Below are 15,720 nucleotides of genomic sequence, written 5' to 3' on the forward strand. Positions count from 1 at the left end.
TTGATCTCTCCCTTCCTCAGACCCCAGAAAACTAATGTGAGGTATGTTGTATATGATCCTAATTTTCTATATTTGTAAATTTTCATTTACCTTCTTTGTATCAAATATCTATTTATTTGAATTTTTACCTCAAATTATAATTTTTATATATTTTTTTATTTTTATTTTATTTTATTTTATTATATATATATAGCAACAGGAAAGCCATGAAATAAATATATATATATATATTTATTTCATGGCTTTCCTGTTTTATCTGTTACTGTGTTTAAACCTTTATTGAAATGCTGACATGTTAAGCTCAGTTTCAAAATGTATTTTATATTGAAATTAAATCAAATCAAAAAATAAATAAAATAAAAAATGTTTAAAAAAATAAAAAATAAAAAATACTTCACCAGCTACTTCCGCCATCGCGTGACGAAGCCGGTGACGAGGTGATGACGACACTGCGGCGCGCCGGAAGTGTTGCAGCGCAGAAAGACAGAAAGAGCCGAACGCTGATGTGTTAGTTTAGAGTCGTAGACACACAGATGAACATTTAGAAACATTTAGAAACATTTAGAAACATCTCTAAACGTTTCTCCATGAGTCTGCGTTAGAGTCGCTGCTTTTACTCCGGTTATGGTCGGTTAGTTCAGTTTCTTTCCTTTAGTTGTGGATGCAGCGACACGTGAACGCAGCACAGCGGCAGAGACAGCGAGCTGATGGCGGTGAGACACACACACACACACACACACACACACACACACACACACACACACACACACACACACACACACACCTATACACACACACACACACACTTATATACACACACACACACACACACACACACTTATATACACACACACACACACACACACACCTGACTCATTACATTCTCTTCACCTGGTCACTACGACTGAGACCAGAAAATCAGATTCAGCTGATTTAAACTTAAGTTGAACGTGACTGCCCCATAATAATAATAATAATAATAATAATAATAATAATGTAATAATAATGTAATAATGATGCAGTTATGTAGGTTTGATTGATTATTGGTTGTAAATCTGCTAAAACACTTTAAGATGGGTAGTAAAAAGTCCAAATTCTCTGATTCCAGCTTCTTCAATGTGAATATTTCTGGTTTCTTTGCTCCTTTATGACAATAAACTGAGTCTCTCTTTGGTTTGTGGACAAAACAAGACATTTGAGGACGTCGTCTTGTGGTTTGGGAAACATATGTTTCAGCATTTTATTGACCAAGCAACTAATCAATTAAACATTTGAATAATCAACAGATTAATCAATAATGAAAACAATCATTAGTTGCATCCCCAGTTATAAAGCTAAAGTTATAAAGAGTCTAAATGTTGGATTAATGTCCCATTTTAAATTATAAATGCCAGTCACTGAGCTCAGGCTGAGGATGAGGAGAGAGGCTGAAGATGAAGATGAAGGCTGAATTACACCTGTTTGTCCAATGTGGTTTAATGAAACTTCCTGTGTGTTTGACTCAATTAATGAAACTTCCTGTGTGTTTGACTCAATTAATGAAACTTCCTGTGTGTTTGTCTCAATTAATGAAACTTCCTGTGTGTTTGTCTCAATTAATGAAACTTCCTGTGTGTTTGTCTCAATTAATGAAACTTCCTGTGTGTTTGACTCAATTAATGAAACTTCCTGTGTGTTTGACTCAATTAATGAAACTTGTGTGTTTGTCTCAATTAATGAAACTTGTGTGTTTGTCTCAATTAATGAAACTTCCTGTGTGTTTGTCTCAATTAATGAAACTTGTGTGTTTGTCTCAATTAATGAAACTTCCTGTGTGTTTGACTCAATTAATGAAACTTGTGTGTTTGTCTCAATTAATGAAACTTCCTGTGTGTTTGACTCAATTAATGAAACTTCCTGTGTGTGTTTGTCTCAACAGCCCAAAGGAAAAGTTGGCACGAAGGGAAAGAAGCAGATCTACGAGGAGAACGAGGCGACTCTGAAGTTCTACACACGAGTCATCCTAGGAGCTAATGTGAGAATCTGATTGTTGTGATTGTTGTGATTGTTGTGGTTGTTGTGGTTGTTGTGGTTGTTGTGGTTGTTGTGGTTGTGTTTGTGTGATTGTTGTGATTGTTGTGATTGTGATTGTGTGATTGTTGTGGTTGTTGTGATTGTTGTGTTTGTGTGATTGTTGTGTTTGTTGTGATTGTGATTGTGTGATTGTTGTGGTTGTTGTGATTGTTGTGTTTGTGTGATTGTTGTGGTTGTTGTGGTTGTTGTGATTGTTGTGTTTGTGTGAATGTGAGCGTGTTGGTCACAGCCGTGTTTGGTTTCACTTGAACTTTAATTGACTGAATCCTGTCGTGTTTAGGATGAGCTTCTCCCCATTTACATTTAGTTTCTCATGTTCTGCTTCATAAATCACAATATGTTAAAGCCCCTACGAGGAACTTTCTCATGTTCTGCTTTATAAATCATGTTAAAGCCCCTACGAGGAACTTTTAACTGAATATGCAAAAGTCTCTAGTTTCTGCTGACATCTCTGACCTACAACAGCAGATGTGCATATCACTGTCACTGCACAGATTTTGCACAACTTCTTGCAGCAGCCTAAACGCCAAGATCTAATTGTTTGTGAAGCTTGGAACACTTTTAAACTTTTTTTGAATAGCCTATAATGAAATAAAATGCTTTTAAATGTTCTATTGCATGGGGTTACTATTGGTTTTGTATTGTTTTGTATTGTTCGTTTAATGTCATAAAAGTTTTTGTCAAAAATGTATCTGACAGTGTGGGCCAACGTTTCCACAAAAGTACGACATTTTATATTTTATGAACACGTTGGCCCACACACACAGCCTATAATTTTATTTCTGTTTAATTTAAGCACAGTATTAAAAGTCTCTCGGTTTCATTAACTTAAACAAAATGTGCCGGCCAAGCAGCTTCCAAAAAGATCAATATTATATATAATATTATACGTTACTGTATTTGACGTGCATATAATAAGACTATGGTAGTAACGTATTATCAAACGGTAGTTACACAGATTCATTTTGGAGAGCCAGCCCGCTCTGCTGTCCTGCTAGACGCTGCTCTAAAGTAGTTTAAATACATTTCTGAAGTAATTTGACTAAAACTGCTCATAAAAAACGTAGTCTGGAGGGTCGTTATGATTCTACGCGCTAGAGCTCATGGGAATGAAGACTGCATCTTCATTCCAGCAAAACGCTACCGCTTTTGTCCACAGGGGGTCGCCAAAATCAACACAAAATGACAATTCTTTGTAGGGGCTTTAAATAGTCACTTATCATCCTATCAATCAAACAGTCAATCAATCAATTGGGGGGGGGGTTACCATGGTTACCATGTCAATTGTATAGCAGAGATGCTACTGCTACAACTTCCAGGTTCAGAGCTGCAGCAACAGCCACAGGAAACAGAAGAAGTTCATGAGACCAAGACGTTCTTCAGTGTCGTGGATCGATTTAAAATCTTCTTTCAGAGTCTTAAAATATTTTAAAGGGACAATGAGGAGTTTTGTTAAAGTGAAGTGTTTCCCCACTACATTTATGAGCCTCCGCACCGTGAAATTCTTTGACCGGCGCAAGACAGACTCATGTTTTCATTCATCAAGAATTAAAGTCAGAGGTTGGAAGACGATCACATACCGTCGTAGTTCCCACCATAAACGGAGATTCATACGGCGGCGTTATTCTCATGACTCGCCACGAAACCGAAAGTAAAGAAACGCTGGTCGGCTCGCCCAGCATTTCCACCACCACTAATAATAACAAAATAACCATAGAGACAAAACCATAGATTTATCTAAAATGGACTATTAACAAGTGGTAACGGAGATTCATCCACATTAATATCAGACTTTTTATAACCAAATAGAAACTCCTGGTTGTCCCTTTAATTGCAGTATCAAGGAAAGTGATCCAGATATTCTCCCATGAAAACTGTCTTTGACTGATTTGATGTAAAATCTAGTGAAATGACAGTAATTTTCCAGTGTCTACATTTGTAAACCTGATACATTTTAATCTAATTAGTATTTTCTCAGTTAAGTCTTTTTTTTTTAAGTCATTCTTCAGAATCCATGATGTTCATTTTGCTTGACTGTATAAATCCTTCACATATTAAATGAACTGTCATTTCTGATCATGTAAAGAAGCCAAATGGAACCAGATCATGTTTTTACTCGGTAAATAATGAAAACGATTGTTATGAAATGATGAAGTGATTCATCTGATAATCTTTGTGGCTGTGTCTCGTGTCTCTGCAGGCGATATACGCTGCTGTAAATCTCCTGGTTTTCTACAGTTCGTCTACGTTTTGGACATGGGTGAGTGCGTTTTGGTTCTTTAAAATCTTAAAATCCAAACCTATAATTGTGATTATTATTATTATATGTGATACTAAATGGCTGCTTCCCCTCCAGCTGCTGCTGGTGTTTGCTCTGGCGGTCTACGTCGGCAGCTACCGCTCCATGGCGGCCATGGCCAAGCCGGTGTTTGCTGAGGATGGAAGTCTGCTGGACGGAGGAATAGACCTGAACATGGAGCAGGGGATGGCCGAGTGAGTAACCTAGTAACCACCCAATAATAATAATTATAATAATACTGATAGCACTCAAATAAAGATGCAAATATAGTGGAAGAGAAAATTCTGTCTTTACATTCATGACATTGTGCAAAGAAAGTTGTTGTTTAATTTTACATCAATGGGGCTGAACACTGAAGTGTGATGTAACCTAGGCAACAGCAAAAGGTTTTCTGTCCATTCAGAGAAATACATTTTCTGTGTGTACAGCAAGGTTATTACAGTATAGTTTTAAAATGTCATTTGTTTTTTTTTTATTCAGTTTTTCAGTTTGCTTTTTCTTAAATTACACTTTAGTTTTCAGACGACGTGATCGTGTTTCATTTGATTTCCAGATAAAAACATGAGACAAGAAGTGATGTGTTTGGGATTTCTGTTCCATTTCCTTAATGAATGTGTGTTTAGTTGGAGTTTCAGTTTTATTTTAATTCATTTCAGCAACAAATCCTAAAAGTACGTTTTACAATAACAATCTATGGAATTTTACAGTACAAGTCTTTAAAGGAGTCATCACCTGGTTTTTTATGTATCCAATCCCCCTTAAATTGCTTTGAATCAGTTCTTAAAACTTATTGGAAACATTTTTTTAAAAAAAATTCAAACATAGAGCTTGTTCTGACACTTTTTCATATGGCAACTTTCTCTCGTGAGAGTAGGCGCGAGGTTTTGACTGGTCCGGATGTTCATTGTATTAATATGTAATGAGGCGCGCATTGATTGGACGCAGGAAGGACAGAGCCACATGCAGGCTGTATTGGAAACCGCATACTGCTGCTCTGTCATGTACCGTAACCACGTTATAACTTCATAAAATAAAACAAAATTGTATCGGTTCATTGTAAAACATGTATTTATTGATGTAAATGTGGTGATTTGTGTACGTAGGCTACAGAGCCCCGGTGCAAAGCTGCTGCTGCTCTGTGTGAAGCTTCACTTTTCATTCAAACAAACTAATACGACTGCCACAATGTTAGATTTCATCAGTGAGACAAACTTTTATCTCAAAAAGAATTTAACCAGTCGGCGGTAAACCTCTACAAACCTGCAGGTAAGTTAATTAACGACCGTTTCCTCCGCGGGCATGACAACGTAGTTTGACCGGTTAACGAGCAGCTGCAGGCGGGTTGCTGACGAGTCACTCTCCGCTCCTCTGCCTCGCTGCAGCTGCACTTCTCCCAACCCACTTCTAAGCCGTCATTTGGATAAACTAACCGCACATTGGGGATCTAAACCCTTACTTTCTCGCATGAACAAATATTAAAACTTAATAAATTAACGACCCTTTCCTCCGGCGGCACGACGACGTTGTTATCGGCCGGCTAAACGAGCGCTGCAGGCGGATTGAGGAGTCACTCCTCCTCCGCTCCTCTGGTGCTGGCTGCAGCTGGCTGCACCTCACTTCTCCCAACGCGGAGCTAACTTCTAAACAGCCGTCATTTGGATAAACTAACCGCACATTGGGGATCTAAACCCTTACTTTCTCGCATGAACAAATATTAAAACTTAATAAATTAACGACCCTTTCCTCCGGCGGCATGACGACGTTGTTATCGGCCGGCTAAACGAGCAGTGCAGGCGGGTTGAGGAGTCACTCCTCCTCCGCTCCTCTGGTGCTCACTGCAGCTGGCTGCACCTCACTTCTCCCAACGCGGAGAAAACTTTAAACAGCCGTCATTTGAATAAACTAACCGCACATTGGGGATCTAAACCCTTACTTTCTCGCATGAAAAAATTATTAAAACTTAATAAAGTGAGGAAATAACAGCGCTACAGTGGGAAATAAAACAACCCGTAATGGCGGCGCGGCAGAAGTCGGGGTGGTGGAAGAGAGGTGTGTTTATGAAAGCAGTCGCCACGGTGACGTCACCGTAGGAGCAGAATCAAAATCTGGTAATGTTGAGGTGTGCAGCCTCATGAGCTACTCTGGCTTCAACAAAGAGCCCAAACCACAAAACTCAGCCACTTTCAAACCCCAGGTTTTCAGGCAAGTTTCCACTGAGGTCCAACACCAGTAGACATGTTTTAACAAGGAAAAATGCGATTTCCGGGTGATGACTCCTTTAAGCCGTTTTCTCAGAAAGAGTTTCTCAGACTCAGACTCTGAGCTAGAAATCTCCACTTCAGCAGCACTTACAGACACCAAACCTTCCACTTTGATCCCTGTCTATATTCTGAAGGTTTTTACAGAGGGGATTGTTGATATATCATTCACAGCCTCATTTATACAACATTTTATTCCTAAAAACATGGCGAAATTAGATTTTTTTAGGGCTGGTGACAGTATTTTCTCATTTACAGAGTGATAAAAAGAGATATCCAAAATCCCCTCAGTAAAAACTTCTGACTCTAATATGTCAACAAAATAAAACAAGAATTTTGAAAGTAGGTTTATCCATTGTTCAGATTTCAGTTCTGGAAATATATGCACATTTGCACATATTTCAATAGATATTGCCTCATTTACATATTTAAACATCAAATTTGACAAAACTTGTAACAAGAAGTGATGTGTTTGGGACTTTCTATTACATTTCCTTTTATGAATGTGTGTTTAGTTGGAGTTGCAGTTTTATTTTATTGTTATCAGTCGGAGTCGTGCCCTAATAATCGAGCTGACTTCATTGTGTCCTTCACAAGTGTTCAAAGTTGTAGTTTGTGGATTGAAACACAGGTTTTTTTTTCAGTTACTGTGTTTTGTGATGCAGGCATCTGAAGGACGTCATCCTGCTCACAGCCATAGTCCAAGTGCTCAGCAGCATCTCCTCCTACTTCTGGTACCTGTGGCTGCTGGTAAGAGCTCTGGGTGCTTTTCTCCATCAGACATTCTTCACAGCCTCTATTCCTTCAGTCTGGTATCCTCAGTGTTTATCAAGTGAATCATCTTCAGATTGGTTTATTTGTTTATGTTCAATCACAGTTCTGTTACTTTATCGTGGACCAAGAATATGGAATTTATTACCTGTACATTTTTTTGATTTATCTTTACAACAATTTAGGACTCAGAGCACTAAAGTCTCTCCTGCTAACAGTCGATACTTTCCACATGGTCTGGATCTAAACTGGGATTATTTTATCATGTTTATCAAGCTTTTGTTTTGCATTGTACAATGTTAAATCATGTTAAACCATGTTTGTATTTATTATGTATGAATGACTTTTGTACCTCACAAATGTGTCTGTGCTCATTAGCTTAGAACTGTAGTCGGAGAATGCCACCCTACAAGCCCCTGGAGGGTTTTTTGGCATTTCCCCTTCACATTGTTTTGGATTTTATATGTTATATCTTTTTTAACTTTGATATGTGAAAATAAACAAACAAACAATCCTATGAGACAGCTGCTGTTTCTTCCCGTCTGACCGCTTCCCTCTTTCTGTTTCCTTGTGCTTGTGCTCCGCTTCAGGCCCCGGCTCGCGCGCTGCACCTGCTGTGGGTGAATTTCTTGGGCCCTTGGTTCATGGCAGAAAGCCCGTCGGCACCGGAGGAGGTGAATGAGAAGAAGCAGAGAAGACAAGAGCGCAGACAGATGAAGAGATTCTGACGCAGCGCAGCAGACGGCCCAGCAGTATTTTTATAATCTGATTTACAGATGGCGAGGAACTCGTAAGTTATTTAGGAAGAAATTTTGTTATTAAGTTAAACTCGATCCAAATCTGATACTGTGGAATCTTGTTTTCCGTGTTTTCTTCCTGCTTTTTCTTGTAATCCAATTTTCTCCCTAAATTATGAAATGAAATGTTCCCTACTTAGATAATGTCACGGTCCAAATATCGTTTGTCCTCCAGCGGAGATTTAAGAGCAGATTTACTTTCAGCTCCACCCCACAATAACCAGAATGAGTCCAAACTGAATTTGTTGCATCAGTGCCACGTTTTTTCGTGGAATGTCTTTTTATTTTATTTTATTTTATTCTTCAGAAATGTCTCTGATGTAACACAATTCATCGGTGATCATTCATTACAGAGCCAGGAGGTTTTTCTTGTGAGCTATGAAGTCTTATGAAATCAACTGGGTATAAATCAAGTTTTAATAGGAAAATGGGAACATTTTTTGCAATAAAAGTCTTTTTTTCTCCCGTTGTCGATGGTGATGATGCGTCTTCACAAGAGACTTTTTTCACTCGTCAGGTTCTCAGTGTTTATTTTTTCTACATTCTATCTTCATTCATGAGTACTGAGCGATTACTTTCACTTTTCCCATGAGGCTTAAAACTTCTCTTAGTGCCTTAATAAATACATTGAAGTGTAACTGGCTGTGTCTAACTGAAAGGTTCTTAATAATGTGATTTTTTACATCGTCAGTCAACGTGAAAGTCATACTGTATCATTCCTGTTATTATAACATATATATACTGTATATATAATATATTGACAGCTGAGTTGTCCATCCTTAGGTCAATTTCATATTCTGTCGTTCAAATACTGATCATTAAAACTTTTGTCATTTCAATCCAACTATTCAAATCACGTAAACAACTTTTTGATTTGGTATTATTCAAGTTTATCCAAATAGAAATTAAAACATTTCAACAGTTATTTGAGTTGGTTAAATGTTTGAAATGGGAGAAAATGAACTGAATGTCAGGTTTTCCTCTCATTAATCCAAAAACACTATGAATAGTAGGCGGGACTATCTTTAATCTCTTTATTCTAAGAGCGAATGACAAATGATGCATTGTGAAGTTGAGATGTCAGACACTAGTGCAAAAACTGACGGTAACAGTTTCTTATTTTGTCCAAAAACCTTCATTTACTCTGATAAATGACAAACAAATATCAGTTTTGTAATTCTTCCATTTAATGTTTCTCACATGCAGTTCATAGAATCTGTACAGTTTTCCTGTGATAGTTGAATTTACATTTACAGTAACTCTCAGCTGCTGTCAACATGTGAAATACTCTGTGACATGGAGACACTAACAGGCAAAAACATTGTTTTTTGGTGTACAGTGCTTATCAATTTTGACATTTTGGGCTATTTTGCTTCTTTAACATGTCTTCTTTCAGAAAAGTGGAAAGAAATGATAGAAAATCCACTTTAAGGTTTTTATTTTACTTTATTTTGTCTTCTTTATTAGTAGATTTCTCCTAAATTAACCAAAAGTTAACATGCTTGTGGCAAACGGTGCCCTGCCTGCCATGTTAGGCAAATCATAAAAGTACGATTTACATTAACAATCTATGTAATTTTACAGTACAAGTCTTTAAAGGCCGTTTTCTCAGAAAGAGTTTCTCAGACTCAGACTCTGAGCTAGAAATCTCCACTTCAGCAGCCCTTACAGACACCAAACCTTCCAGTTTGATCCCTTTCTGAAGGTTTTTACAGAGGGGATTGTTGATATATCATTCACAGCCTCATTTATACAACGTTTTATTCCTAAAAACAGGGTGAAATTTGCTTTTTTTCCCCCCTTTTTTAGGGCTGGTGACAGTATTTTCTCATTTACAAATTGATAAAAAGAGATATCCAAAATCCCCTCTGTGTCAACAAAATAAAACAAGAATTTTGATAGTAGCTTTATCCATTGTTCAGATTTCTGCTCTGGATATAGGCTATATGCAAATTAGCGCATATTTCAATAGATATTGCTCCATTTACATATTTAAACATCAAATTTGACAAAACTTGTAATACAAAAAATATTTGTCTTAATATACGTAAGTGATGGGGCGGTGTTTAGCTCAGTTGGTAGAGCACCCGCCCCATGTGTTGAGGCTGTGGTCCTCGCTGCGGGCGGCCCCGGTTCGGGTCCCGCGTCGGACGGCCCTGTCCTGCGTGTCATTCCCCCCATCTCTGCCTCCCGTTTCCTGTCACACTCTCAACTGTCCTATCGAATAAAGGCATGAAAAGCCAAAAAAAATATACTTTAAAAAAATATATATATATACGTAAGTGATAAACCTGGGAAGTTTCATGGTGATACCTGTTAGTTTAATATTTTACCCTATTCACCTGTAGTGGAAGCCGCTGGCTGGCTGCAGCCCTGCAGATCACGCCGGTCTGTTTCCAAACCGCTCACATATCTGAGATTAGACATTAAAGATCGGAGCTGACGGATCAATGCACAGATGACGGTTTAATCCCTAAACACTGAGGAAATGTCAAACACTCGGCGCACACGTCTGTGTTTCCATCCGGTGAGTTGAGCTCTGTGTCCTCAGGCACAAAATGTTGTTATTATCAAGTCTGCTAAGTGACTTTATAACAGTCTATGCAAGTGTTGACAAAATGCATTCAGTTATTATGTACATGCTCAGACTGAAAGGAGAGTGAGTGGGCTGGCAAAGCCCCGATCTGCTCCCAACATAATTACACATTTCTCATTATTGTTCCATCATCCATCCTCAACAAGCTGCGACCTGCTGAGATGATCTGCTGACTGCTGCAGGTCTGATAGAGATGATCTGCTGACTGGTCTGATAGAGATGATCTGCTGACTGCTTCAGGTCTGATAGAGATGATCTGCTGACTGGTCTGATAGAGATGATCTGCTGACTGCTTCAGGTCTGATAGAGATGATCTGCTGACTGCTGACTGGTCTGATAGAGATGATCTGCTGCAGGTCTGATAGAGATGATCTGCTGCAGGTCTGATAGAGATGATCTGCTGACTGCTGCAGGTCTGATAGAGATGATCTGCTGACTGCTGCAGGTCTGATAGAGATGATCTGCTGACTGCTGCAGGTCTGATAGAGATGATCTGCTGCAGGTCTGATAGAGATGATCTACTGACTGGTCTGATAGAGATGATCTGCTGACTGCTGCAGGTCTGATAGAGATGATCTGCTGACTGCTGCAGGTCTGATAGAGATGATCTACTGACTGCTGCAGGTCTGATAGAGATGATCTGCTGACTGGTCTGATAGAGATGATCTGCTGACTGCTTCAGGTCAGGTCTGATAGAGATGATCTGCTTCAGGTCTGATAGAGATGATCTGCTGACTGCTGCAGGTCTGATAGAGATGATCTGCTGCAGGTCTGATAGAGATGATCTGCTGACTGGTCTGATAGAGATGATCTACTGACTGGTCTGATAGAGATGATCTGCTTCAGGTCTGATAGAGATGATCTGCTGACTGCTGCAGGTCTGATAGAGATGATCTGCTGACTGGTCTGATAGAGATGATCTGCTGCAGGTCTGATAGAGATGATCTGCTGACTGCTGCAGGTCTGATAGAGATGATCTGCTGACTGCTTCAGGTCTGATAGAGATGATCTGCTGACTGGTCTGATAGAGATGATCTGCTTCAGGTCTGATAGAGATGATCTGCTGACTGCTGCAGGTCTGATAGAGATGATCTGCTGACTGGTCTGATAGAGATGATCTGCTGACTGGTCTGATAGAGATGATCTGCTGACTGGTCTGATAGAGATGATCTGCTTCAGGTCTGATAGAGATGATCTGCTGACTGCTGCAGGTCTGATAGAGATGATCTGCTGACTGGTCTGATAGAGATGATCTGCTGACTGGTCTGATAGAGATGATCTGCTGACTGGTCTGATAGAGATGATCTGCTGACTGGTCTGATAGAGATGATCTGCTGACTGGTCTGATAGAGATGATCTGCTGCAGGTCTGATAGAGATGATCTGCTGACTGCTGCAGGTCTGATAGAGATGATCTGCTGACTGCTTCAGGTCTGATAGAGATGATCTGCTGACTGCTTCAGGTCTGATAGAGATGATCTGCTGACTGGTCTGATAGAGATGATCTGCTTCAGGTCTGATAGAGATGATCTGCTTCAGGTCTGATAGAGATGATCTGCTTCAGGTCTTCCTTCCCATGGACCAGTCTGCCACCCAGCCCTCCCATCGAGCTGGCCAGCTCTCCCTGCCCCCCCCCCCCCGCCCCCCCCCCTCACCAGAGACTGCCTTCATCAACTCCTGCTAACATTTCCATATTTCGCACATTCTGTGACAAACTGTAAACTGTTTTCTTGTCTGTAACAACATCTATTGCACGTCTGTCCGTCCTGGGTGAGGGATCCCTCCTCTGTTGCTCACCCTGAGGTTTCTCCGACTTTTCCCTGTTAAAAGGGTTTTCCATGGAGTTTTTCCTCAGTCGATGTGAGGGTCTAAGGACAGAGGATGTTGTTACGATGCCATGTAAAGCCCTTTGAGACAAACTGTTTGTAAAAACGGGCTATACAAATAAAATTGCCTTGCCTTGCCTTGCCTTGATAGAGATGATCTGCTTCAGGTCTGATAGAGATGATCTGCTGACTGCTGCAGGTCTGATAGAGATGATCATCAGAGCGTCGGTGAAACAACACGGCAACACAACTACAACGTCTTCCTGATACAATACAGGAAGTAAAAACAGCTCGTTTCATGTTTAACCTTCTTCTGCTAAACGTTCAACATCCCCACAAACCTTTTTTTTACTCCGTCGTTGCAGCCTTGTGGTCCTACACTGTCTCTATTATGGGTTGTAAAGCAGCTCGGCATCCAGCTGTCAGGGCCAATCCCAGATGTGGCTTTGAGAGGAACCATCTTGCAGTGTAATTTAGCGCTGGGGCCACTCGCTCACACGTAACCCCCCCCCCCTCAAAACTCACATATGTAGCCTACTGTTGTTGTGTGCAGAATCCTTTGGGGAAGCCTTTGAAACGTTTACCTGGCAGTCTTCCTTCATAAGTAAACCCTTTATCTCTTTTTTTGGGACATAAAATAATGTCTCTCTGATTTCAACGTGTGATTTGTGAAAGTCCTCGTCCTAAGCTTCTGATATAAGATGGAGAGATCGGAGACGAGTGGGAGAAAGAAGCTCTCGTTCACCTAAACGAGGTTCCTCCTGACCAGGGTTATTATAGTTCACTAAAACTAAGACAAAAACTAAAACTGGCAGTGAAACAAGAATCTAGTGAACTGAAACAAAAATAAAAATGACTGTGTTTCCAAAAACGAGAACTAAATAAAAATTCATCTTCAGAGGTCTGACAGAGGCTTTCTCCTAAAACCTGAAAAACTAAAACTAACACTAAGACTACAGCTGCAACTAACGATTATTTTCATTATTGTTGTGGCTTTCCTTTGTGGTGTCAAAGCCTGTGAAAGTCAAGTCAAGTCAGTCAAGTCAAATTTATTTATATAGCACGTTTCATACGACAAGCGTAAACTCAATGTGCTTCAAAAAGTTAAAACAGAGATACATAAAATGGCATATAGGATAAGAAATATTACATATATAAAAAACATCACCAAAGGCATGAAAGGCAGGTTTTCATACAAGAATGAACAACGAGATGTATCCGTTTAAAAACAAAAGTTTACTTAAGGAAAAATCAGTTTACATCCACCACTCCTTCACTCCGTAGGAAAACGATGTGCTCACTATCACCGCTCTCACTTCCAACTGAGGCCGTAGGCGACGTAATCTCCCTCAAACTCTGCACTAGATACACAACACATAGATTCAAGAGAGAAATTCAAACTAAATCTCAATCTCTTTCTACATCTATACATTATAGCTCCTATAATTATCGATTACTCTGTTGATTATTTAATTGTTGCAGCTCAAATGGGATGCAACTAAAAGGGAAAAATCCCACAAATGTGGAAGTTCATCTTCAGAGGTCTGACAGAGGCTTTCTCCTAAAACCTGAAAAACTAAGACTAAATAAAAACTAGACAATTACTCAACAATAAAAACTAAACTGAAATAAAAGATCAAACTGAAAAACTAAATAAAAACAAAAACTAATTAAAATTTTAAAACTCTGTTGCTCCTACTGCTCCTAACAAGATGGAATAAGGCACTAGAGGCCATTTTCCAGGCTTGGTGAATCGTTAGGAAAACTGTAGTCTAAAAAACAAATCCTCAACGGATTGAACCCAATAGGATTGTGAGAGTACAATAATAAAATTATCTAACAGGAGGAAAAACACTGAGTGATAAGCAGACGGGAGTGGAGCTCTGACTGAATAAAGAGCCAGACAAAACAGGAAACTGGGGGCATTTGGGCCTTTGACCCCCTGCACTGCAGCACTCCCAGTCTTTGAAGTCAAGAGAGAGAATCACAAGCGATTACATGTGATGCAGAGAGCACGAGCTCCCTTGAACATCCAGCCTGCCCTGTGTAAACAGAACCAGAGCTGTGGGTGTAGTCAGTCGCCCTGCAGTCCATCGTCTCTGCTGCTGCGGCCTCGTTCTGACTCTACAAACACCGAGCCAGAGTAGAGGCCCATCGCCATAATCCCTATACACTGTAAAAACTCAAACATCTTACCAAGAATATTTGTCTTATTTCTAGTCAAAATGTCATTTCTAGTCAAAATAAATCTTAAAATAAGACTCATCACATTTAAAAAGTAGCTTGTTTTTAGACACTTTTTACTTCTTTCAATCATATTTTCACTTGAAATAAGTAGAAAGATCTGATAGTTGAGCAAGTTTTTCTTTCTTATTACAAGCACAAAAAACTTGCTTTCACTGGCAGATTTTTCTACTTATTTCAAGTGAAAATTAGTTTGAAACAAGTGAAAATGATCTAAAAACAAGTTCATTTTTAGGTGATGAGTCTTATTCTAAGTGGAAAGAGATTAGTTTTGACTAGAAATGAGACATTTTGACAAGAAAGAAGACCTTTACCTTTACCTTTAATTGTCGGTGCAAGCTGTTTTTAGAACGGTGGAGCAGAGCCGTGAGCTGCTCAGAGCTACGCTACGGAGGCTCATGGGATTTCTTGGTTTCCCTCATCAAACTCATCAAATACACAATCCAACAACTCCACAACGCTCTGGTGGACAAGTTGTGAGCTGCACATTCACCACGCTATGAGATAATAACACAACGTTACCACACAGAGTTGTTTTAGAGGGAAATACATGTAAAACCACTGATGCACGTTTTTCAGCAAGCAGTCTCTGCATTTACCAAAATGGTGAACTATCCCTTTAAAGATGACACCAGCCTTCAAAGGAAGCTGTTAGAGTTACTGCTAAAACACAATTTTGCAAACTAGGCTGATTTTATCACAAAACTACACACCCAAACTGCAAGATACCTCATATATCCTGCACAATGAAGCACTGCAGCCAAAACTACATAGGCTACATCATTATCAAAATCTAACTTTTGCACAATGAAGCACTGCAACCAAAACTACATAGGCTACATCATTATCAAAATCTA

General features: G+C 39.4%; 1 protein-coding gene across 1 annotated transcript; it reads left to right on the plus strand.

Moving 5' to 3' along the window:
* Positions 1–487: 487 nt before the first annotated feature.
* On the plus strand, positions 488–8,836 carry tmem208 (transmembrane protein 208). Its single transcript, XM_085805308.1, has 6 exons — positions 488–713; positions 1,919–2,014; positions 4,274–4,333; positions 4,430–4,566; positions 7,296–7,380; positions 7,992–8,836. The coding sequence occupies exons 1-6, from the start codon at positions 708–710 to the stop codon at positions 8,127–8,129; spliced, it is 522 nt and encodes a 173-aa protein (XP_085661434.1). The 5' UTR covers positions 488–707; the 3' UTR covers positions 8,130–8,836.
* Positions 8,837–15,720: the final 6,884 nt, after the last annotated feature.

The sequence above is a fragment of the Trachurus japonicus genome, chromosome 3 (assembly GCF_045865225.1).
Source record: "Trachurus japonicus isolate A0001 chromosome 3, Traja_1.0".
Classification (NCBI taxonomy): Eukaryota; Metazoa; Chordata; class Actinopteri; order Carangiformes; family Carangidae; genus Trachurus; species Trachurus japonicus.